A 23,242-nucleotide genomic window follows, 5' to 3' on the forward strand; every position below is an offset into this window, starting at 1 on the left:
TAAATAACATATAAAGGTTAATACGAGTAGATAAGGTTTTTCGGTACTCGTTCATGAATGGTATTGTGCTGAAATGACTTTATTTAGAAAGCCATTATTAACACGGGGGGGGGGGTTGTAACCATTTTGTACTTTCACCTAACAATTCAATAAACAAATATCGTAAAAATTAAATTTAACTTGAAAATACCATTAAAAATAGCATGGTAACATATGCACAAGCACCGGTTTTTCAAACACTAAACACTTGTTTAAAATGGCATGGCTACAGCAAAAATGAATCACTTTATGGATAAATTCATGTTATCGAAGGAGGGGCTAAAGTCTGTTAAAAAAATGTCTAAACTAAACACTACTATGATCTGGTTTGGTCTGATCCTGTCTCTTCAATACATCTAATTCAACTCTACAAAGTTTTTCATTACTTCTTATTACTAGCACTTATTTTTTGAAACTGGAATATAGCCTAAAACAATTTCCTTCAGTTATAATCCATTTATTTATTTTACTTTTCAGATTTAAAATGTCAGTAAAAGCATGACGTTCGGTTTTAACCCGTGGTTCACAAAGATTTGCTGGTCCACCTTGTCGTTTGGATGAAACAGCACCCCCAACTTTACGACAAGTCATCCAGTTTAGTTATTTCCTCGAAAACAGTTATCCCAACTTAAAATATAATCAGATCTCTAAGTTAATTGCCAAGGAAATAATTAGTATTTGGCAAGCAGTCAATCCACAATTGCCCTTGTTAAGGGAACGTTATATAGGAAAGAACATAAATATATTTTGCTATAAGAACGCCAAACAGATTGACAGGAAATTTCTTTCAGTAACCAAAGTGAAAAAAATGAAGGACCAGCTAGACAGACTGTTGTATATATCTTGTAGCTGTAAACTTCCTGTCTTGAGATGTGATGACTTTGCAGTAAAGTGCAAGACAGAAAATTGTCAAACAAGGCACAGTCTGCACTTGTCCTCCTAACAAGAAGGTAAGATTAATTTTATAGTTTCACCTGCAATTATGTTCCCTTTTTGTGGAAAATAAAATAATATTTGTATTTATTATTTATTCTGAATCTATTATTAAACATGCACATTTTGCAATTTTCAGGTTCCACTAGAGGACAGAGCATACTTAAAAGACCAGAGAGAAAAAAAGGGCCAAAAGGTCATTATCAACTAGGACCTATCGATAAAGATGCTATAAAAAAAATACCAAAAGTCTGCTAAAGTGGATAAACTAGAGAGGCAGAACGAAAGACAGGAACAAGCTTCCACAAATATTTCGATAGTCATCTTCTAGTGAAGGAACAACAATGACAGTTTTGATCCAGGAAGACAGCTAAAGGGACCTTACAGCCTTTTAAAAATCCCAAGATATTCTATGGAAGTTATCAGAGGTGATGTATCTTCCAATCTTGGTGCATGTCTAGCTAATGCCTTTCTGCTGGACCTTAAACATATGGGCCTTATTCACCCAAAATTAAATTTGAAGGACATAATTTTAGATAAATCCAAAATTGATAGAGAAAAAGCTAGAATAAAACTATCCAGTAATTTGCAGCATGTCCATCAAAATGAAAATCTACTTTGTGTTGGAATTGACTGTAGAATTGATAAGGACACTTTACAATACAAAGAAGTTGTGGATGAAAATGGTAAGAAAAAGATAGTGAAAATCAAAGGAGCAGAATGCCACTTCACTTTCACCAGAGAAACAGGAACGGAGAGCAAATATCTTACCCATAGAGTGATACCGAATCTGGGGGCAACTGGTGTTCTCTTAGCTGAAGATGTTGCTGCAGTTTTAACAGAATATAACAGTGTGGATACTGTTAAGGCAATTTTGGTTGATAATACCAGTACAAACACTGGCTGTGAAGCAGGACTTATTACAGCTCTTGAAAAAAAAATTAATAAAAAATTACATACTATTGGCTGTTCACTTCATCAAAATGAACTGCCATTTAGAGAAATTTTTAAATCAATTGATGGAACAACAAGAAGCCCAACAACATTTACTGGTCCTTTGGGGAAACTTTGTATCAATAATTATCAAGATTTGCCTCAAGTAGAATTTCCAAAAATTAATGGCCCTCTAGATCATCATCATCTGACAGAAGTAACAAGTAATTTAAGTGGAGAACAGAGGCTACTTTTTGGAGCATGCTGTTGGCATTTCCCAAGAAGTTAATCCAAGATATGCAGCTTGGAAAATTGGGCCTTTGAATCAAGCAAGATGGCTAACATTACCTATACGGTTAATGTGTTTATGGACCAGTGGTGTCTATCCTCAAACACTCCATGATAAATTAAACATTCTGGTCAAATTTATCATCCAAGTGTATGCAGTTAGTTGGTTCGAAATCAAAACTGACAATAATTTTTTTAACCAACAGTATATTTTTAATCTAATTCAGAGCACAAAACAACAATTAACTGAAATTCAAAATACTGTTTTTAACAGTTTAAAATATAGTGCTTTTGCACTACTTCCGGAAAATATGATAATTTCGATGATAAATTCAGATGAATTGGAAGTGAGAGAAGAGGCCATTAAAAAGATTTTGTCCATTAGGTAAGTAAATATTCATCCATTAAATTTTATTATCTCAATTTACCCAAACAATAGTCAGATTTATTCATATTGCATCACAAAAATGTTTTTTTTTTCTTTTTTCAGAAATGGTGAACCACCAAAAAAAAAGAAAAAAAAAAAAAAAAAAAAAAGACTGAAAAAAATTACTGCTATCAATTTTGCAGCCACACATTGGTCATATTTGATTGATCTTTCTCAAACTGGAGTTTGCGAACCTGCACTTACAGAATGTTTTACAAGTGAAGAACTTGTAAAATTGTCTATGACAGGAACAAAACTAGAATTTCCTAAATTAACTTAACCGCCCACTCACAAGGAGTGGAAAGAGCTGTGAAATTAACAACAGAAGCTTCACAAGTTGTACATGGGCAGGAAGCAAGAAAGACACATAACTACAAAATCATTGTGCCACCAAATTAGACCTTCATTTTCCTCAAAAGGAAATTACACAGAACAATTTAGTTCTATTATAACATAGTTCTTATTATGTTTAATAAAAAATTAAAATACATGGTTCTCTAACTTGTATCAAGTTGTTATATTGTGTAGTACATCTTCACATATCTTTTTGAATTATGAAATTTAAGAGACTTAGTCGCTAATTAGCCTTTTCTTACAGTTTTTGTTTAATACATGCAGTAAAGGTTGAGATATTTTGCTAGTTGTGATTCATAATTAAAATTCATGTATTTATTTTTCTTTCAATGTATTTCATATAAATATATCAATTTTAATTAAATTTTTTATGAAAATAGTAGAAATTCAAAGTCAGTTTCGTGTAAAATGCTATGAAAATTAAGGATTTTTCAGCATTTTCCGTCATGATTTTTAAAATTAAATGCTCAATTTTCCTTTCAAGATAGGAATCTAATTTTTGGTATGCGTTCTTTTTACATCAAACCCCTACTATCATCACCAGTGCCTTGTTGATTTTCTGAAAAAAGTTGCAAATCAACCTGCCCTAATGGTTCAGTACTAAAATATTGTAAGTCAGTACACAAGTTTCTTTGTTGTAAATGGGTCTAATGTCCCTGATTGAGTAAAAAAAAAAAAGACGCATTAAGATAGAAAAATAAATTTCATGAAGTCTAAAGAAATGTTTGAAAATATTAACTTACAAATTTTAGATGCACAAATGTCTATCAAAGAAAATCAAAAAGTCAAGAATTAAAAAGAATTTGTTCAGCTATAGAAAAGAATTCTAGGAAAAATACTTTAGAATGTAAACATTTCTTTTTAAATTCTACTTTTCCTTCTTACTGACATTTCTATCTACAGACTGTGTCTCAATTTCTCTGCAATTGGTTCGATATATAAAAAAGTGAGAAAAAATAAGTTGATCATTTTACCAGTGCTGATTTTAAAATAGATTTAAAGATAATAGCATTTTAGCTATAGAACTGTCACTTATGATAATTATATTCACAGATTGGTAGAAGTTCTTGGCTTATAAGACCAGCAGAACCAAGAACACAAAATAAATGTATAGATTCAATATTAACAGAATAACTATTATGCCACCAAAATCTGTCCACAATTTAACTTTTTGTTTTGAACTCCATTGAAATATCCTAAGCTCATTTTAGTTTGGCTAATATGAAAACATTTGCAAAGAAAAACAAGCTTTCTTATAAGAGGTGGATGTAGTTTGCTTGAATTGTTTGCTTTCTTGTATTCTTTTGAAAAAAATAAAATGGAAAACAGAACAAATGTTTTAAGAATACGTTTTTATTATTCATAAAATACACTTAACAGAACTAAAGTTTTCAAAGAAAATGCAAAATGTATAACAAAAAGATTTCTTTTTACAGAGACAGAAATAATGAAATGAATTCCATGTATAACATAAAAACGTAGCAATTGTTATAATTTTTTAAATATTGTATCATTGCCGTTGGACTTTTTAGGGAGGGGGAGTAAATCCATGTCTGCATATAATTATGAAGCAGAAGTTTCTTATTTATCAAATAAAATCAATAAAATTAAATAAATATTTAAAAAAAAAAAAAAAAAAAAAAAAAAAAAAAAATTAAGTTTACAGATTGAATTGAAACTTAAAGAAATCTGGAGAAATATGAAAAGCAGAAAATATTGTTTTTAGATGTCAAAAGTTTAAAAGATTTTCGAGGAGTGCTTGCTTTTTTTTGTAAGATTAACAATGAGGTTAAAAAAGTTTCATATAAGAGGATTTGGGGAATGACTATCTCTGAACAGTAAAGAAAAAAAACCCTAAAGAAATGAAAATAGTGGAGCTAGTTAAAGTTCTCTAAGGCAGTATTTGATTTTAAGAGAAGATTTCTTTTGTCAGAAAGGGAAAGTTCCTCTAAAGAATTAATTACAGAATCACCAAAGGATTTTCTTCCCATGCATTTGCGAGTTGATCGACGTACAGGTGTAACAATTACAGCAGAATCATCATGGTTGTTAATTCTGAGGAAAAACAAAAAAAATAAATGAACAAATACAAAAATGAATGGTTTAAGTTAAGGCAAATCTAGAATTATACAGATGGTATGAAAACTTCCAAACAAAATTTTGCTGGCTGGATTTTTAAAAACACTGCAGTAAAAATTACTTTAAGATGCATTTAATAACAATTAACGATTGTTAAACTTTGTAAAAAATACTCAACTCATATGTTGTTCAAGGATCCATGGCATAATGGATAAAGCATTTGGTAAAATTAAGTTGTAAGTTGCACTCTTCTAGAGGTTGAAGGTTGAATCCTCAGTGCGTGCGACGCTCAAAATATAATTAAATAAAGGGTTTTGTTTTAAATTCCATATGGATTCCAGAGTTCAACAAGATACACCTGAAGAAGGTGAGAGGTTACATCGATCGAAGTATTGTGAAAATAACACTTAAAATGAGAACAATAGTCCAAAGAATCTGAATTCGAATAATCAATCCTCATCTAAAAAAATTTAAGAAGATAATACTCAACTCAAATTATTAAGATGAAAAGATATTGATAACAGAAAAATATATCCTGTTGCAGATAGATTCATTCATCGATTTGAAATAAGACATTGCCTTATTTCAATACAGGGTGTAGGGGTTATAAAAGCTTTTTATGCCAGCCATTTCAAAGCCTAATGCTTCTCATCAGAAGAGGAGGGGGAGTTGCTAGGTAACAAAAATAGGGATGCAATGTCTAGCAATAGGCATATTAGGGGATCTTGTATAGACATTGAGAAGCATTAGGTTTCAAAATGCCTTGCATAAAAAGCTTTGATAACCTCTATGCCCTGTATTGTACTCCCTTGTTTCAAATTAATAAATAAATCTATACGCAACAGTCTATATTTTTCTAATATCTTTTCCTCTTGCATTTAAGCTTCACCTGCATATCAAGCTTTTTATTATATCGATAAGTCTCCATTTAAAGAATCTTTATTTATATATACATATATATTTTTTTTTAAAGTTTGTTTAACGGGTATAGATTGTTATTTTAAAACCATTCACCGTTAATTTTGAGTTAAGCTCAATGTATCTCAAAACTTTGCACTATATATATATATATATATATGAAAGGATATGTGTGAACATTTTAAAACATTATTGTAGTAGAAAAATATTTAAATTTGGAAAAATGTGTTATGTTTTTTGTTACAATTATATATAATTTTTTCTCTCTCTAGAACTACATTCTAAGGATTTTACTTAGACTATTATAAACTTTTGAATATTTTAAGGACTTTACTATGGATTTCTTAAAGTTTGGATTTTCCTTCCTTTTCTTTCAGGGTTTTTTTTTTTTTTTTTACTACTACTTTATTATATACATATAATTTTTTGCTTATTATATGTATTTCTGTATCCTTTATTTGCTTTTTCTACCCCCCCCCATTCCTACATTCTTTACCTTTCTTCCCTTTCTTTTCCTTTTTTGTCTATTCTTCTTTGATGATCCCCATTATTTCTTAAAGATCCGTGTTTTCTTTTTACTATTACTTATATACTACCTTTCCATTTGCATTTTTTTTATATTTTTAATTATTCAGATAAGACTAAAGCTGAATTAAAGAGCCATCTATGTGCACAGCAAATTATTGAAGTGGCAAACGTATATATATATATATATATATATATATATATATATATATATATAAATAAATTAAAAAAAACTTTACCAAATTTACAAATTGAATAATTCTATAAACTTGAAGTATAAATATTAATATTTATAAGGCAATCATAACCAGATGAAAATATTCAATATTTGAAATAGAGCATTGTTATAAGAAATTGAATTTAAACTCTAAATTAGAATTTACAAATTTATTATTTGACAAGGAATACAAATTGAAAACTTAAATTTTCCTTATTCCATGGAGTTTCAAAGAATAGCTCTTATCCTCAGAGGAAAGTAGTTAGCAAAATAATATTCATGAGCAAGCTATAAATTTTGCTGGTCAACACAAACTGAAAACTACAAATTAGTAAAAAAAAAAAAAAAAAAAAGTCATATTTGTATGAAAGTTGATAATGATGCAGAAATGTTATATATTCCAAAGGAAGTCCAGGCTTGATGAAGTTGAAAAATGTGGTACAATCCAAAGAAAATGTTGATTAATCAGATGAAAAGATTCAAATGAAATAGTCCAATAGAAATTGTGATAATGCAAGTGGTTGAAAGGTAAATTCCAAATGTGAAGATGCCATCCTAAAATTGTGGTAGACATTTTTCCATTGGAAAAATCTAAGTGAAAAACTATTATTGGCTGCCCGACGAGAGAAAAATCCTGTATGCTCCTATTGGCCGAGAAAATATTTTTAAAAATATGTTTTCAATTTGTATTCCTAGTCAAATAATAAATTTGTAAATTCTAATTTACAGAGTTCCTGTTAACCTATGATGTTTCAAGTCTTGCTTGATGTTATCATTTTATTTCTTCCTAGGTCAATCTTTTGGACAGACTCCAGAGGCATCAAAGTTAATGATTCTTCTTAGCCACTTATTGATTGCCATAATCAGTTTCTAATGTATTCTCCACTCATATCTTTTATGCTACGCATTAAAATTTTGTGAAAGTACACATATTCCTCACAGGCTGTGTTTGCATCAATTTTTTTTTTTTTTTTTTAAACTAAACAATTAAAAATGTTAAATCTAAAAGGTCATATCATCAGAAGTCCATCATATTTGAGTGATAACACAGAGTGGAGTATACTTAACACCGTGGCGTAAATCTGAGGTCAACCCAACAACCCTCTTAAAAGTACTACTAGAACTGACACATATTTAGACCACCTCAGCAAGCCAATCTGAAGGATCATATATATATATATATATATATATATATATATATATCCATTTTATAAATTTTAAATGAAATATTTTGCAACTAATTAAAAAACTTGCATCAGGTATAATTTCAGATTTATAAGATTTCACAGAAGACTTGAATTTTAATATAGAAATATTTTCAAACAATAACTATCTCCAAATTTAGTTATAATATCAATTAGTTGGTAGCTTAAATATTCAAAGTCTTACCTTTTTTTGAATGGAGTTGTTTTCTTGAGTGAATACTTAATAGTAGAAGAGGCAGTGATCTTCATTATGTCCGGAGTACTTGGAAGCAAAGGGGTTTTCATTTCCATATCAATAGTATCATAGTCAAAGATGCTATCCCAACCTTTAATTGGAGTTTGAGAAGGACTGTATACCGAATAATTGTCATTTATTTCATCTGCATCAGTTAATTCATGCCCCTCTTCAAGAGCAGCATAGGATTCGGCATTTTTAGCTTCATTAGAAGATGCAATCACATCCTTTATAATCTGTGGCATTGAACGAGCAATGATTTCAATTGGCTGCAGAAAAAAAAAAAAAAAAAAAAAAATTAACGATCATCTTCAATACACATCCACATAATTGTTATTAAATTACAAACATTCTTTGGGTCGATTTGGATTTAAGGACTGCAGCAGAGAAATAGCTTTTAGTCAACACCTTTTAACAGCAAACTGATCCTGTTGTTTCCCAAATCTGTTGAGGATTCTTAAACTTTAATTGACCCCATTCCTTAAAGAAAGATTAATTGGAAGTGTAATGTAAAACAGTTTCATTAGATTACAGATAATTTATTAATTGGATCGTGGGTAAAAAAGTGGAAATCTAAAAGGAAAAAAGAATTGGTATTATATATGTCACTAGTTGTATTCACCCAGTTTCCTAGGTGAAGGGCTTAGAGGAAAAGAATTTGAAATATAATCAGGTTTACAATTATAAAAATTTTATTAAAAGTCTCTCTATATTTTATTTCAATAAATGCTTTAATAGTGAATAAAAAAATTTAAGACTGCACAGTAAGAAATAGAATTATCTAAAGATAAAATAAAGCTTAAATATGGATGTGTTAAGAAAATCACTGATTATCTCATTTACTTCAACCCTAGGCGATTAAACACAAGGTCAAAGTCTATGTTTCATGAACATCTTTTTATGGAGCAAACTAGATTCGAACTTGGAACACCCGGGTTATCAGTGTGTTAGTAACCACTTAACCATAACCATCACCCTCAAATCATCTTATGACTAGTATGAGTATTGCTCATTATTCCAGATTAGTAGGATATTAACTCATCAAGACCATAAATTCCAATGCAGATTTCATATGTTTAAAGTCCAAGAGCACGAAAATGTACTTTCAATCTGACAGTACAGTATTTCAATATACAGTGTTTAATCATCTGATCAAGTGAAAATGCCTTCCAACAAATGAATGAATTCCATTAAATCCAGTGATTTAATAATTGAAATCTCTTTCGGCTAAACAAGATTTTAAATATGCGTAAAGAATAAATATTTTTTTGAATCAAACTTACTGTAGCTCCGTGCTGCATTGCACTGCTAAATACTTCAAGGAGATTATCCATGTCTTTATTAATTGCATAGACACGAGCTTTCAACAACCAAAACTCTGCAGACTTCATTGCGGCTGGTAAACGTTCTTGTATTTCTTCAAGCCATTGTAAGATGTTATGTGGCGGACAACCCTGTAAAGATGAATTTTATTTAGCTACAAAATACACAGACGTAAACTTGTTTACTTGAATAGAAACAATTAGACACAAAATTTATTCATTTAAAATTTTGAGAAGGCTCACGGAGTCGAAAATTTTGAATTAAAAAAATAAATAAAAATTCATTTATTTAAAAAATAATCCTGCTTTGTGTTATCTGGTTTCTTAACAGATTTAAAGTTTTCATTATGCTAAATCTTCCACTATGGTAAAATTGATTTCAATATTTGTATATGTGTGCCAGCACATCTCATATTGTGACTGTTGCACATTAAAAAGCAATTTCTTCAACAAGAACAGTAGAAACTGGCAATCTTTAGCAACACTGTTAGATCTCAACAATGAAAAAAAAAAAAATGTCCGTATCACAAAGGAAGGAACATGAGCAGCTAAAAATTTGCATTATAAATAAATAAATTAAAAAAAAAATCTGGATCAGGTTTTTTTTTTTTTTTTAAACGTATTTTCAAATTAAGAATGTTGTTGTAAAATGTTAATGAGTTAAAAGATAGATGGTTTTCATCAATGTCAGCCTGAATTATACCTTTAAAACAAGAGAAATCAATATTTCATTTCAAACAATTTAAGAATTTTAATTGTATTGGCATACCTATAATCAAAATTCATATATTTAAAAAATTTGTTAAAGATAATGTTTATGCATTTTATAGGTTAAAAAAAAAAAAAAAAATTTACAAATTGATGTTTCTAATGCTGCTTATAAATAAGCAAATATTAAAAAAAGTTTTCCAACTCAAAAGTTGTGTGTGGTAAGAAAATCTATTAGTGAATTTAACAAGTCAAGATGAAATTGTACAATGGTCGAGTTGAGATGAAACAAGTTGTATAACAATTCAGTATAGCTTAGCATACATTCAAAAATACTTACGGCATCTAAAAGAATAGAACATTCTTGAATGGCAGGATCCAATTGCTTTTGTATATCATCAGGTGTTTCTATTTTAGGTAAACAGTTGTCAAATGTTTGTGGAACTTCACACTTTTTAGGACTGGCTTGATTACATTCAGGAAGTTTGCATTTTTCATTATCAAGCATTTGTTTCTGGAAAATCAAAACACAAATATTTAAATGTTTTTTTTTTTTGCATTTTATTTGATAAATTCAAAATCTTAAATGTAAATGGCATAAAATTAAGTTGCACATAAAAATACTTGAGATTTATAAAGTGAAGACATTCCTATGGAATTTGTTTTTTGAAATGGAAGGAAATTATCAAATAAATATAATGAACATAAGTTATTTTATAAATAGCAATGCACATGAAAAAATTTAAATGACTTAAAATATTTAAATATTGGTATATATAGAAAGAGCTTGATAAGCTAAGAAAGAATCTTTTCAAATTTTTTAAATCTAATTAAAATCAAGGAAGTTATGACTATATTAATGCCCTGCGTGTTTGGATATTTTCCCTTTTTAAGACCATATGCGTTTTGTCACATTTTTTGCACTAATTTTTCAGTAAAAATGCTATATCTTTGTTAAAACACAAAACTAAGCAATGAAATTTGCCATATAAGTGTATTTTTGTGCAAGGAATCTGAATATGTTACTGAAAATCTCCAGAAATGAATGGTTTCCAAATAATCTGCAGTAAATGCACATAAATATGCTGTGATTGCTTAAAAATGCCATGTATTCATTAAAAGAAAAGTTAAAGAACTCAAAGTTTAGTTGTAATGCATTTTATGTGTCAAAAACTGAAATCGAAATCTAGGATTGGTTAAAAATGAATATATTGGAAGATTTCTTTGGTATTATTGTAGATTAATACCTTCTGTTAGTCCTCCCCATCTGATCATCTCGCCAAAATATGACTACCTTTATAGACAATTGCATGTGAACAACTTGAAAAACTTTAATAAAAGATAAACAAAAATTATTTTAGAATTTAATGTAAAATGATTTCCCATTTTGAATCATTTGAGCGTTTTAGGGCAGTTACCCCCCCTTTCCTATGATAGATAAATCCTGGGTGTTTTTTTTGTTTTTTTTTCTAAAAGGCGATTATGCATGGTTTTAAGAGGGTCTTTGTGCAATTATGAGAAGGTAGGGAGGTTGCCACTCTGACTTTGGGTTAATGATAGGGCTAAGGAAAATTATGTGTGAACATCCTGAAGACTTGATAGAAACAAAACAAAAACAATTTTAGAATTTAGAGTGGGGGTTGGTTTCACATAAATGTAAAATAATTCACCATTTCAAGACGATCCTAGCATTTTAGGACAGTTGACCAATTTTTTTTTTTAATCATGTGCACTTTTCTTCAAACGTTTTTATGCTTTTTTTTTTAATGTTTATATAAGCTCACAGAGGAAGTTTGCCACTTGTATTTAGCGTTATTGTTAAGGTTAAAGGTTTTAGGCGGCTTGCCACTCATACCTAGGATTAGACATAGAATTAAGCGTTTTTTTTTGTTTTTTTTTTTTAAGAGGGTGTTTGATACTCATTGTGAAACTTTACAAGAATTATGACAAACAGACAAAAATAAATGTTATTTAAAAAAGTGACGTCCCTCTAACAGAAAACATGATACTTGGAAAAATATCAAGTGTTTAAATTCTATTTAAATATAAAAAAAGAAACAAGTTTTTGCTAAAGCTGGCAAATTGTTAAAAAAATTTGAATTAATGTAATTTTGATTTTTAATTACATTTCATGTCCTTTCCTACCGTTGTTATTTTTTAACTGAGCACCTCCTATAAATATTTAAATATTGATTTTTTTAATAATTTAATAATCGGGTAGATTAGTTTCCATTCGATAATAATTCACTGAAAACATTTTTTAAGGGACGAAAATTAGAAGTGTGTTACCGTTCGCAATCGTACACGTGAACCAAAACATCAAATTTCACATTTTTCGCTTGTTAAAATATTTTAAAATTTACTACTACCCAATTTTTTTAAATATTTGTATGGTTGATAACAAAATAGCTCTAACTAAACATGTAAGAAATTTTTTTTATAACCAGATTTTCAATTAAAAAAAAAAAAAAAAAAAAAAAAAAAAAAATCGATGTGGAATAAAAATAACAAAAACAAAACGTCTGTTTACGCCATGTTATCACTGCTGCTGATGCTGCTACTATCACTAATACTAGAGAAGTCTTGATACAAATTCATAACGATTTTTTCGGATATTATGTTTTTAAATTGCTACGTACCACTAGAGAAAGCACTGTCCAATCATCTTTTTAACAAATAAAAATAGTAAAAAGATTGTTTTATTTAATAGTGAGTGTCCGAAGAAATATTTTTTTCAAAATTTTCAATACTCACCATTTTGAAATCTTTTTTTTAACACAAAAAAAAACAAAAAAAAAAAACAAAAAAAACGAGTGGTCAAATGAATTTCGGACACTTGAAATTATTAAAAATGACATCTCTTTTGACTAATTTCCAAATTCCATTAAAAAATTCTTAACAGAAACACGGTATGAACAACGTTTAGAAATCGGGGGGGGGGGGGGGGGGGTCGTTACAAAAACTTACCGAAAATGCATTTTGTTTAATATAAGTTTATTTCAGTTAGTACTTAAAATGCAAATGTATGTAGACTATTAAAAAAAAAAAAAAAAAAAAAAAAAAAGAAAGATTTCACTCTTTTTAGGTTTGTTTTATTTTCTCTATAGATATAAAGCAGAAGTCTTGCTCTCTTTCTCTCTCTCACCGACTGACCCACCCAAAAACCATGCCTCGTAGGAAGAAGTTTACTGTGTTGAAGCTAGCTCTTGGAATAGTTGAGAAAAAAATAAATAATACCTTTGTACTAGTAAGGTAAATATTTATTTCTTTATTTTATTTTGTTTATATTTTCTTAATGACCAAGAGGCTAAAATTCAATGCCATCTATGTAGAGCTTTCTTTCTTCAGTATACATGTTTGGGGGAGAATATTTAAACACAAGATAATCCCTACCGGTTTTGTGCTAAATTCTTTTATACTAGTTTATTTTATTTTGTTTAATATAAGTTTATTTCAGTTAGTACTTAAAAATGCAAATGTATGTAGACTATTAAAAAAAAAAAATTTTGACTAACAATGTCATGTTGATTTCACTATATAAACTCATGCGTAAATATGGGAGGGGAAGAAGGTATCTTCTTTAGTTCCAAATTAGAGCTATGGACTTATACGAAGTAAATAATAATAAGTCCCTTTAATCCTATTTTTTAATGGAGAGTAGACAATGCATTGTGGATGTGTTATCGGCAGTTCTCGTTACTCTCACTTCTCTTTATTTGTCTCTCAGTACTCATTTTTTTTCAATGAGTGATTTTTCTGACAAAGGGAGAAGAATAAGCTGTTTACTAGGTTGGCAGTATTTTGTGTGAACAGTTGCCAGTGATGCTGGAAATTCTGTTTCTTTGTCTATTTTTGTGGCCATGTCACTAGCAAGGGTGCTGGAGGTAAACGTTTTAATTGGGCTGACGTTATCTGCCTGATAGTCAGGGACCCGAACCTTGGATTAACTACTAAAGAGGCTGTCCTATCAGCAGGTGCAAAGTACTGGGGCTGCTGTATTGCCATTTGGTGAATGGATTCTGGACCATGCAGTAGGTTCTGGTGGGGCCTCTCGATGCCATATTAGTTACGGCTTTACCTTATCATATGCTACAAAAAAAACAAAAAAAAATTCTTTGTTTCTTTTTCCCTTACTGCCCTGCTCAAAGCAAGTCTGTCGACCTATTCCACAAATCCCAATCATGAAAGGTTCCCAGAAAAAATACTCTATCAAACCCAGATCTCCAACTTTCAACGTAGACTCCCACTACCATGTTTCCTTCAACACCAGGGGTTTACGTTCCAACCTTCCAGAGGTTCAAACTATTAGAGGAGAGAAAACCAGATCTATTATTCCTAAGTGAAACTGGCATTAGACCAACTACTTCCCTAGATATGTTCGTAATTAAAGAATTCTCTAACTTAACCTCTAAATCCCACCCCCAAGATCGGCATAGGCATGGAGTATGTGCCTACATTTAAAATGACTTTCCATGTGGCAGGGACATCTCCAGAGAAGATCCTAATTTACCCAAAATGTGCTTCCGGGTTGCACTTGCTCACACATATTTGCACTCTATCACGCCCATAACAGTACAGTTGCTATTTTTAAAAGCATATCTGAGAAAATTGACCACGTCCTGTCTGCATACCCCTCAGCAAACATTCACGTTTGTGGAGACTTCAATGTTCACAATGTGGAATGGTTAACCCAATCAAACAAGACCAATGATGAGGGGAGGTTCCGTCACAATTTCTCCATTGCTTATGACCTCACTCATTGTTCATGAACCCACCCATGTCCCCAACACCGACGGCCAGTATGCAAGTCTCCTAGACCTTTTTCTCACAACTTGCCCTGAGCTATGTTCACCTTCCGTTCTATCTCCACTGGGATCTTCAGACCACTCTGTTGTATCAGTTAAGATAAAAACAAAATGTAATAGGTCCTTAGACGTATCTCTCAACTGTACAGTATATCGATACTCTATGGCTGACTGGGATAGCTTCTGCACATTTATATCAGATCTACCTCTGCATTCCCTGTTTAAAAAGGATGTGTCCTCTATAGTATCAGACCTGATAGAATGGTTAATTGTAGGTACAGACAGTTTCATATCCTCAAAAAGTTCCAGCAAAAACCTAACAGCCAGCTGTGGTTCTCTCCAGAATGTACTGTTGCCATTGCACACAAATCACTTTTTCCATTGCTTCCAACGTAATAGATGTACTGAGACTAAAGTCGCTTTCAGGACCACCGCAACCTCTATAAAAAAGTAATAAAGAATGCAAAAGAGTTGTATGCTTAGTCCGTCAAGTCCAAAGTAGCTGAGCAGCGTCTTGGGTCCCATCAGTTAGTGCAAATAGCAAACAGAATCCTGAACAGAAGTGTGCTCTATCCCAACTATCATCAATGGACCCGAGTTAATCTCGTCAGCATCAGACAAAATTAAACTCTTTGCCAAGATCTTTGCAGCTAATTCTACCCTTTACGACCAAGGCCACTAACCCCTAGTATTTCCCCGTATATCTGAAAACACACTATGTGACATACAAATATCTGTAAATGATGTTGCCAAGCTAATCAAAAGCCTTGATTCCAATGAAGCAACTGGCCCTGACGGCATTCCAATTATAGTGCTCAAAAAGCTTCAACCAGAACTAGCGCCCATACTTACAGAGTTATTTATGCAAGATTCACTTTTACAGTTTTGCCCATTTATTATGAATGCACGAACATTGATGAAGAATACTTGAGCATACTTCATGCACATGTATGATTTGATGCTGAAACAAAACATGATCCAATGAGTGTAATTATGCTACATGGTTGCGCGATTCATATGAGAAGAAAGAGATTGTTGGTTCACCTGCATCATTATTTCTTCTTCGGTAAATATCCTTTTACCATGTGGACAATCCTGCTGATCAACCTTCTTACAAAAACATGAACTGTGTCGGTTGGTTACTGGAGCTTTGCCTCTTTTTCGCAACCACTCATTCATTTTGTCCCTAAGGAAAAAAAAAAAAACAAAAAAAACATGCAAGGAGAAATCTTCATTAAATAATAGGGTACTATTGTTAGTAACAAAAATAAAAAAATGTATCAGTCATGAAGGATTTCTCATCCACTAACCAAGACCAAAAAAATGAAGTGCAACATTAGAATACTACACTTGGATCCTTTTTTCTATTTATTCACCAGGCTGGATTATCAAAACATAATTTTATATTTATTAGATATGTGAACCAACAAAAGTTATGAAAAATTAAGTGTAAGCTAAGACAAATTATTAAACTCATAAAAAGATCTCAATTCTTGGAATTAATTTATCAGAGAGTAGAATAAAGAGATATTTAATTGAGATTTTCAAATTAATTAATTGGAATTCTAAATATTGAATAGAAATTAAAAATAAACATTTTTCTTCTTACAGTTAAAATTTGATAAGATTTAAAAAAAACCAAACCTACTACACAATTGTCATTTTTCTTAACGTAATGATCATTTTTTTTTAAAGAAATTACCCAATAACGTTAAAATAGCATGAGTGCTGAATATTTTTAAAAATTGGATAGTTTCATTAATGGTAAAAGAATGAACATATAAGAAAATTTTCTGGGGTTTACAACCAGGTGAACTACTGAAGAGGATTTGGTTTGTATATTTCCATTATATTCATACTCACAGGGCCATTAAAAAAGATTTTAGATAGTGTAACATTTGTGCCACCAAAGCACTACTAAAACTAATTGTACCCCCCTCACCTTTAGAAGAAAAATTTTGTTTTTTTATGTAATCTCACTTTTGGGTTACTACCCGTTCTACGCAGAATATTGAGCACTATGAATTACACCAAAAAAACGGATAAATAAGTTTTTTTTTTTTTTTCTTTTTTTTTTTTTTTAATTACATTTTCACCCCAAACAAGGTACATTGCCACTTTGGTGTAGGGGGCTACTATCAGGGTCAGCAACTACTGGGGCACTATGTAGGGATTTGGGCAGCAAGATGTCGGTTCAAGAATAAAGAGATATTTAATTGAGATTTTCAAATTAATTAATTGGAATTCTAAATATTGAATAGAAATTAAAAAAAATTTTTTTCTTCTTACAGTTAAAATTTGATAAGATTTAAAAAACCAAACCTACCACACAATTGTTATTCTGTGAAGGTTATTTAATGTCAACTATTTTTGGTCAGGAAGTCGTTATCTTCAGGCAACCTGATTTGGTAACACCAGCTTTGCTGTAAGTGTTTCACTGACATAACCCTAATTTCATAAATTTTGGTGTCTGAGCATATGATCAAATTTTGATATTTCGGGTTAAGTTGTATATCTTAATAAAATTATTTTAATGTTGAATAACATTTAAATAAATAACATGCTCATAAAATTAACAAATGTTATTCGTGTTTAAATGATGATCAAGTAGATTTTTGGGGAGAAAAAAAAAAAAAAAAAAAACATTTCTGCCTTTCATTTGCATGATTCAATATAATAAACAGATTGTTTTATGTATAAAAGTGATATAATAAAAATACATATTGAAAAAGTGAATAAAAATTGACTATAGAAAGCATGTACGTTTTATCATCAATAAAATTCAGCTGATTTTTAATACATTAAATTCTCAAAAAAATCAACTTAGATAAGCGTTAAAGATCGTAGCACGAACAAAATAAGAGAAAAAAAAAATTTGCGTATGCATTAAAAATATTTTAATGTTTTTGTTAAATATTAAATGAATAATCATTTATGTTTAAAATGCAGTTAGCATTACACATGTACATTTGAGAAAAAAAAGCATGCTTTAAATATGTTAACATTACAAGGATAAGAAAAATGAAAACAAAATGGTGACAGAATTTGACCGGACATCATGTGACTGCTTATTCACCATCATGTTTTTTTTTCCCCCCTCAAGTTTACATATATAATACTAACTAGATTTTAAACAGAAATGATTTCTTATTGATATTTAACACAAAACAACAACAAAATTTTTAATGCCTATACAGAATTTTTTTTTATCACATTCTGTTCTGACCAGAATTTTTAATAAATTGTTTCACCAATTTAAAAAATTAAAATACCAAAGAGTTGTGATATTCGATTTGTTTTCATTTAACACAAAAGTAATGTAAATATGTCAGTTGAAACAAATGTTTAAATGGAAAATGAAAATTTGATGCAAATATTGTTTGTGTATAATTTTTATTTTCAACAAATTCTCTTTACTAAAATATTTAATACATTTTCTAGCTCTATTTTTTTAAAAAGTTGATATGCTCTTCTAGTGTTTGTCATTACACCAACAAGGTTAATATAAAAATTTTTAAGTAAAATATTTAGATGTGATGGAGAATCCTTTTGGTTGTAAAAACATCAATTTTATTTCTCCATGGTCCGAATATTTATCAATGAAATACATCAATTTCTATCATTCATAGATGTGACAAATGTCTTGAAACTCGATATTCTCAGGTTTAGTAATCCTTTTCTTTTTTTATCTCGAGTTGACAGTTTTTATTTTTATCTAAAACTTTGCAATCATAAAATTGCCATTAATAGAATAAAAAGATTTAAAGAGTTAAATTTAAATAACTAGAAAAGATTATTTAAAGCCACCTGTGCAATGCTAGGTATGGAGAGCTAGTATATTAGAAGATTAAACCAGATATATATATATATATATATATATATATATACACACACACACACACACACAAATTAGATTATATAGAGAACTCCTAATGAATTAGTTATAGATATCACAACTTATAGCTCAAAATTCAGTGGAATATAGTTTTTTCTCTGTGTGTCTTGATGATTTAAATCATTTTTAAATTATCTTCAAAATAAAGAACATACATAAAGATATTTTAGTTGTTTACAGGTGTTTTAAGGAAGTGTTCATTTCAAGTTATACAATGAACCATTAAATCTTTTTAAAATAACTATCATAAAAAAAAGAAAAAAAATTTCACAGGTGCCTTACCAAAAAACCCAAATCAACAACAATGTAAAAAAAATAAATGAATAAAAAATAAAAAAATTCCTTCAGAAACAAAATCCATTCTAAAATACCTTAGAAAAAAATGATCAATTATTCAAATTAATTCCAGAGTGAAATACACAGTAAATTCCAAAGTAGAGATTAAAAATACACTACAATTTGTCATGTTTATTTTTCAAAAATCTTTGTTACATATAAACTTTAATTGACTTTCAAAATGAAAGTAAAGCACAAATTTTTTTTCTTGAGTTATTTTTTTTTTTTAAGGAAAATTAAATGACATTATACCAAAGCTTAAGCTCTCTCTCTCTCTCTCTCTCTATATATATATATATATATATATATATAAGACCAAATAGGTCAGTTGGTACATCAGCTCTCAAGCTTTTGGTTTAAATTTCTGGTCATGACATCCAATTTATTTGGTAAGAAATGCAATAGTCTCCACTACTAAAAGTAGCTAAGATCTGATATTTTGAAATGAGACAAATTTCGCAATGTATGTATTACATTTAAAAACTTGGATATTGACTGATAAAATTTATTTTTATAAAATTAACAAATAGTTCTGATAAGCTATTTATATTCAGACCTCAGAATATTCAACTTGCATAACAATTCCACCCCATACAGATTTTAGCATCAGTTTCTTAAATTTTATTTCTAGTGATGTAAAAAATAAACTCTTCAAAGTACTAAAGCAACAATTTTTGTTTATATCATGTTAAAAACACTTTGCAACATATTCTTAATAGAAAGAATATTCTTTTACATTGTAATAATCTAAGTATTGCAATTCATAAATTCTGAGATATTAAAACAGCATGAAAAAATATGCATTTTTACATTTGCAGATTTAAAGCTGATAAAATATAGTGTGTCCAAATTAAAGTTTGTTATTAATGAAAATGGATAAAACTTACCTTTCATCAAGACTTTTGAATTGACTGTGAGAGTATGGTTTACTTGTGTGTTCAGGAGTTAGAAATTTCACAGAACGTCGTTTAGTTTTCTGCACATTTTCTCCATTCTGACAAGAGTCTTGCAAGACTTTTTTATTTCTGATTTTGGGAATTTTTACAGTGTTTGGTGTTCCAAAGTTGGTTGACATTAACAAGGATTTTAACTCCTTCTGTAATGTAATTTCTTTCTTGATTGGAGATTTACAAATTGCCGAGTTAGTGACTGGCTCCTTCTTAGTGGCAGGAGTATCTTTTGGTAACCTCCTTTTGAAATTAGGGTCCAAAGTTTTGCGCCTTGTAAGATTAGAATCTGTCCTGCTGGGAACATCACGGAATCTGGAAGTTGAAACAAGTTTTGCAGAGGTTGGCATGTTCTCTTTTGTAGCAGAGATCGCTTTCACAGGGTTGATTATTTTCGGTTTCTTTTTATTAGAATTCAAATCTTTTAGGTCAGTTCTTGGTTGAAAATTGGCTGCAAGTGACATCCGACTGCGAGAATCCATGATTTTTTTGCTTTCAAATGAAGCCAATGTTTGTCTCCTGCAATTAGAAAATCAAAAAAAAAAAAAAAATTTTTTTCACATTAAAGTAGAAGGGAAATTTAACCAAACTACATTTTATCTTGATATTAACAAAATTATGTGACCATTTTGTGTAGGTCTGTGTTTCTGGTATCAATGCAAGTTTAATAAAATAAAAATAATACATTTATTTAATTTTTCTTTTTGAATTGAAAATTTATGGAAACAAAAAATGCAAAAATTTAATAAAAAAATTAAATCCACCAAAATTAATTTAGGTTTATCCATATAAAAAAAAAAAGGTAGATGTGTGTGAAAATAATTAACCGATAAACTCTTAAACTACTGATTACAAAACACCGAAATTAACAGGAAATAGTAATCATACACCAAGGATGGTTTATAACGAAGGAGTAAAATCTTTGTTTGGATGGATGAATAACACGTCCAGAAATATGTTGGCAAGTTGAAATACAAGTTCTAATATCTCATAATTTATGAATTGCAATGCTTAGATTATTACTGTGTAAAAGAATATTCTTTCTATTAATATGCCGCAAAGTGTTTTTAACATGATAAAAACATAAAAAATGCAAAATGTTTACTCCAACTTGCCGACATATTTCTATTAGTTTTGCACATGTCCAAATTCAATCATAGCTAGAAGTGATTTAATTTTAAATCTTTCTTATCCATCTGTCGATAGCTCAAATGGTAGGGAACGCAGATGGAGCACTAAATGTCTTGGTTTCGATTCAAGCTGATGATACCCAAGTAATATTTTTTAAAAAACATGAAATCAGTGTGTATATATATATATATATATATATATATATATATATATACACACACACACACACACACACACACACACACTAGCAGGGAGACCAAACATTGCCTGGGATTGAATGATGTTTCACGCTGTCATATTTTCATTGAAATCGGTGAAATCACCCATTTTCAATCAATTGCCTTCAACACGATGCACCTGGAGGAAGATTTACATGTCTCCCGCAGTGACTTAGTCCACAATACATTGTAGTCTTTGACTTTATAAAATTATTTTTTATATATAATGGCTTGAATTAAAGTTTAAAATGCAAAAGTGAAGTATCATGCTTAAATTGCACTTTAAACAGAAACATTCATCTTAAACGCACTTCTGTCATATCAAAGAACCTACTGTTGATTTTATGTCTGGCCTTACTGCTTGTGTGGCCATAAAACTTGTCAAATGCACTTGTGACGTTAGGCTGTGTAAGATTTTAACATTGGTCAAAATCATCTGTTCCTTCTTTCATCAGATTATTTTGATTATTGATACTTATCGGAGACATTCCAATGCAAAACCTATCAAAGAACACTGCCAGGAACATAAAAAACCTTTGTGTGAAAATTCATAAAAATTGGCACAGTCGTTTTTGAATCCATAGATAATGAACTCACACGCAAAGTTTTTTTTATAATAATATTAGCGATAATATTTAATACAAAAATTGACTCTAATCATAAATACAAAATCTACATGAATTTATAAATATTGAAGCATACAACCGGGTAAGACCCTTCATTCGCTAGTATAGAAATAAACAGAAACAAAGAAATAAAAAAAATTGTTTTAAAAATCGAAGACAATTTGGGAAAAAATTTTTTTTAAATAAATAAATAAATGCATGTTACATTTTAAAACTCAATAAGAAAAAGTTTATTTTAAATCAATATTTTCAATTTTCCTTAAGTAGAAATATTTGTGGATTTTAATTCATTAAATTGGTGATGCATCGTGACATTTTGTAGATTGTGATTGATGCAGTCATAAAAAAAAATAAAATAAAATCTTGGTGCATATGTACACAATCTAAACCAAAATACTAACTCCTAAGTTATTTTATGGCATTAAAAATAGAAATATGCAAGCATGAGTTACAAATAATCAATTTCTTTTTACTATTAATGTTCAAGTTCCATCTATCTCTAAAATTGATACAAACATCATAAAAGAGAAATGGAAAATCTTACCAAATTCAGTCGTGTATTTTGCCAAATGGGAGACCTTAAAAACTGACAAATATTCAGAGTCACTTCTGCCTTTTAAAGATCTCAATAGGCAAACTAAAATAGTACAAAGGTCAATACATTCAACTTTAAGCACAAATATTTTTGAAGAATTAAATAAACAAACTAAAAATTCTAAATAAATTCTTCAATTGAAACAAATTAGTTATTAATCTAAACAATATTAGAGATAAGAATCACTGCACACGCCCTGCATTCCTGATGGATAAAAATATTTAAAAGACCCAGTAAACTTCCTGTGTTCTAGGACACCTAAATTTTCTCATGAAAAATGATACAGTACACAAAGCCTTCAACTCTTAACATCAATATTTTCTTGTAAAAAATTCTCTAATCTTTAATAATTATCTTAGAGTAGACAAAAACTGAATGAGCAGGTGAAAAGACTACAAAAGAAAAATCCCTTACCTTTCACTTTTGTGAATGAAAAAAAATTAAAAAAAGCAGAACTCACATCCCTGTATGGAGTATTGTTGTCACATTTGGGCTGGTGCATCTGC

General features: G+C 29.7%; 2 protein-coding genes across 4 annotated transcripts in view; one reads left to right on the top strand and one right to left on the bottom strand.

Annotated features, from left to right (window-relative positions):
- Positions 1-522: 522 nt before the first annotated feature.
- LOC145291619 (uncharacterized) lies at positions 523-2,572 on the top strand. The gene is made up of 2 exons (XM_080137694.1): positions 523-989; positions 1,112-2,572. The coding sequence occupies exon 2, from the start codon at positions 1,385-1,387 to the stop codon at positions 2,192-2,194; it is 810 nt and encodes a 269-aa protein (XP_079993820.1). The 5' UTR covers positions 523-989; positions 1,112-1,384; the 3' UTR covers positions 2,195-2,572.
- A 2,215-nt stretch (positions 2,573-4,787) lies between these two features.
- LOC145291391 (uncharacterized) overlaps positions 4,788-23,242 on the bottom strand; it is a 75,250-nt gene continuing 56,795 nt past the window's right edge. For all 3 annotated transcript variants that reach the window (XM_080137183.1, XM_080137185.1, XM_080137184.1), the window contains exons 3-8: positions 20,107-20,685; positions 16,033-16,174; positions 10,524-10,697; positions 9,437-9,607; positions 8,103-8,422; positions 4,788-5,029 (exon numbers count right to left, since the gene is read on the bottom strand). In XM_080137183.1, the coding sequence (XP_079993309.1) occupies positions 4,852-5,029; positions 8,103-8,422; positions 9,437-9,607; positions 10,524-10,697; positions 16,033-16,174; positions 20,107-20,685 (1,564 nt within the window). In that variant the 3' untranslated portion in view covers positions 4,788-4,851. The remainder of the gene's footprint in view (positions 5,030-8,102; positions 8,423-9,436; positions 9,608-10,523; positions 10,698-16,032; positions 16,175-20,106; positions 20,686-23,242) is intronic.

Source organism: Euprymna scolopes, chromosome 12 (assembly GCF_053919585.1).
Source record: "Euprymna scolopes isolate OS-2025 chromosome 12, ASM5391958v1, whole genome shotgun sequence".
NCBI lineage: Eukaryota > Metazoa > Mollusca > Cephalopoda > Sepiida > Sepiolidae > Euprymna > Euprymna scolopes.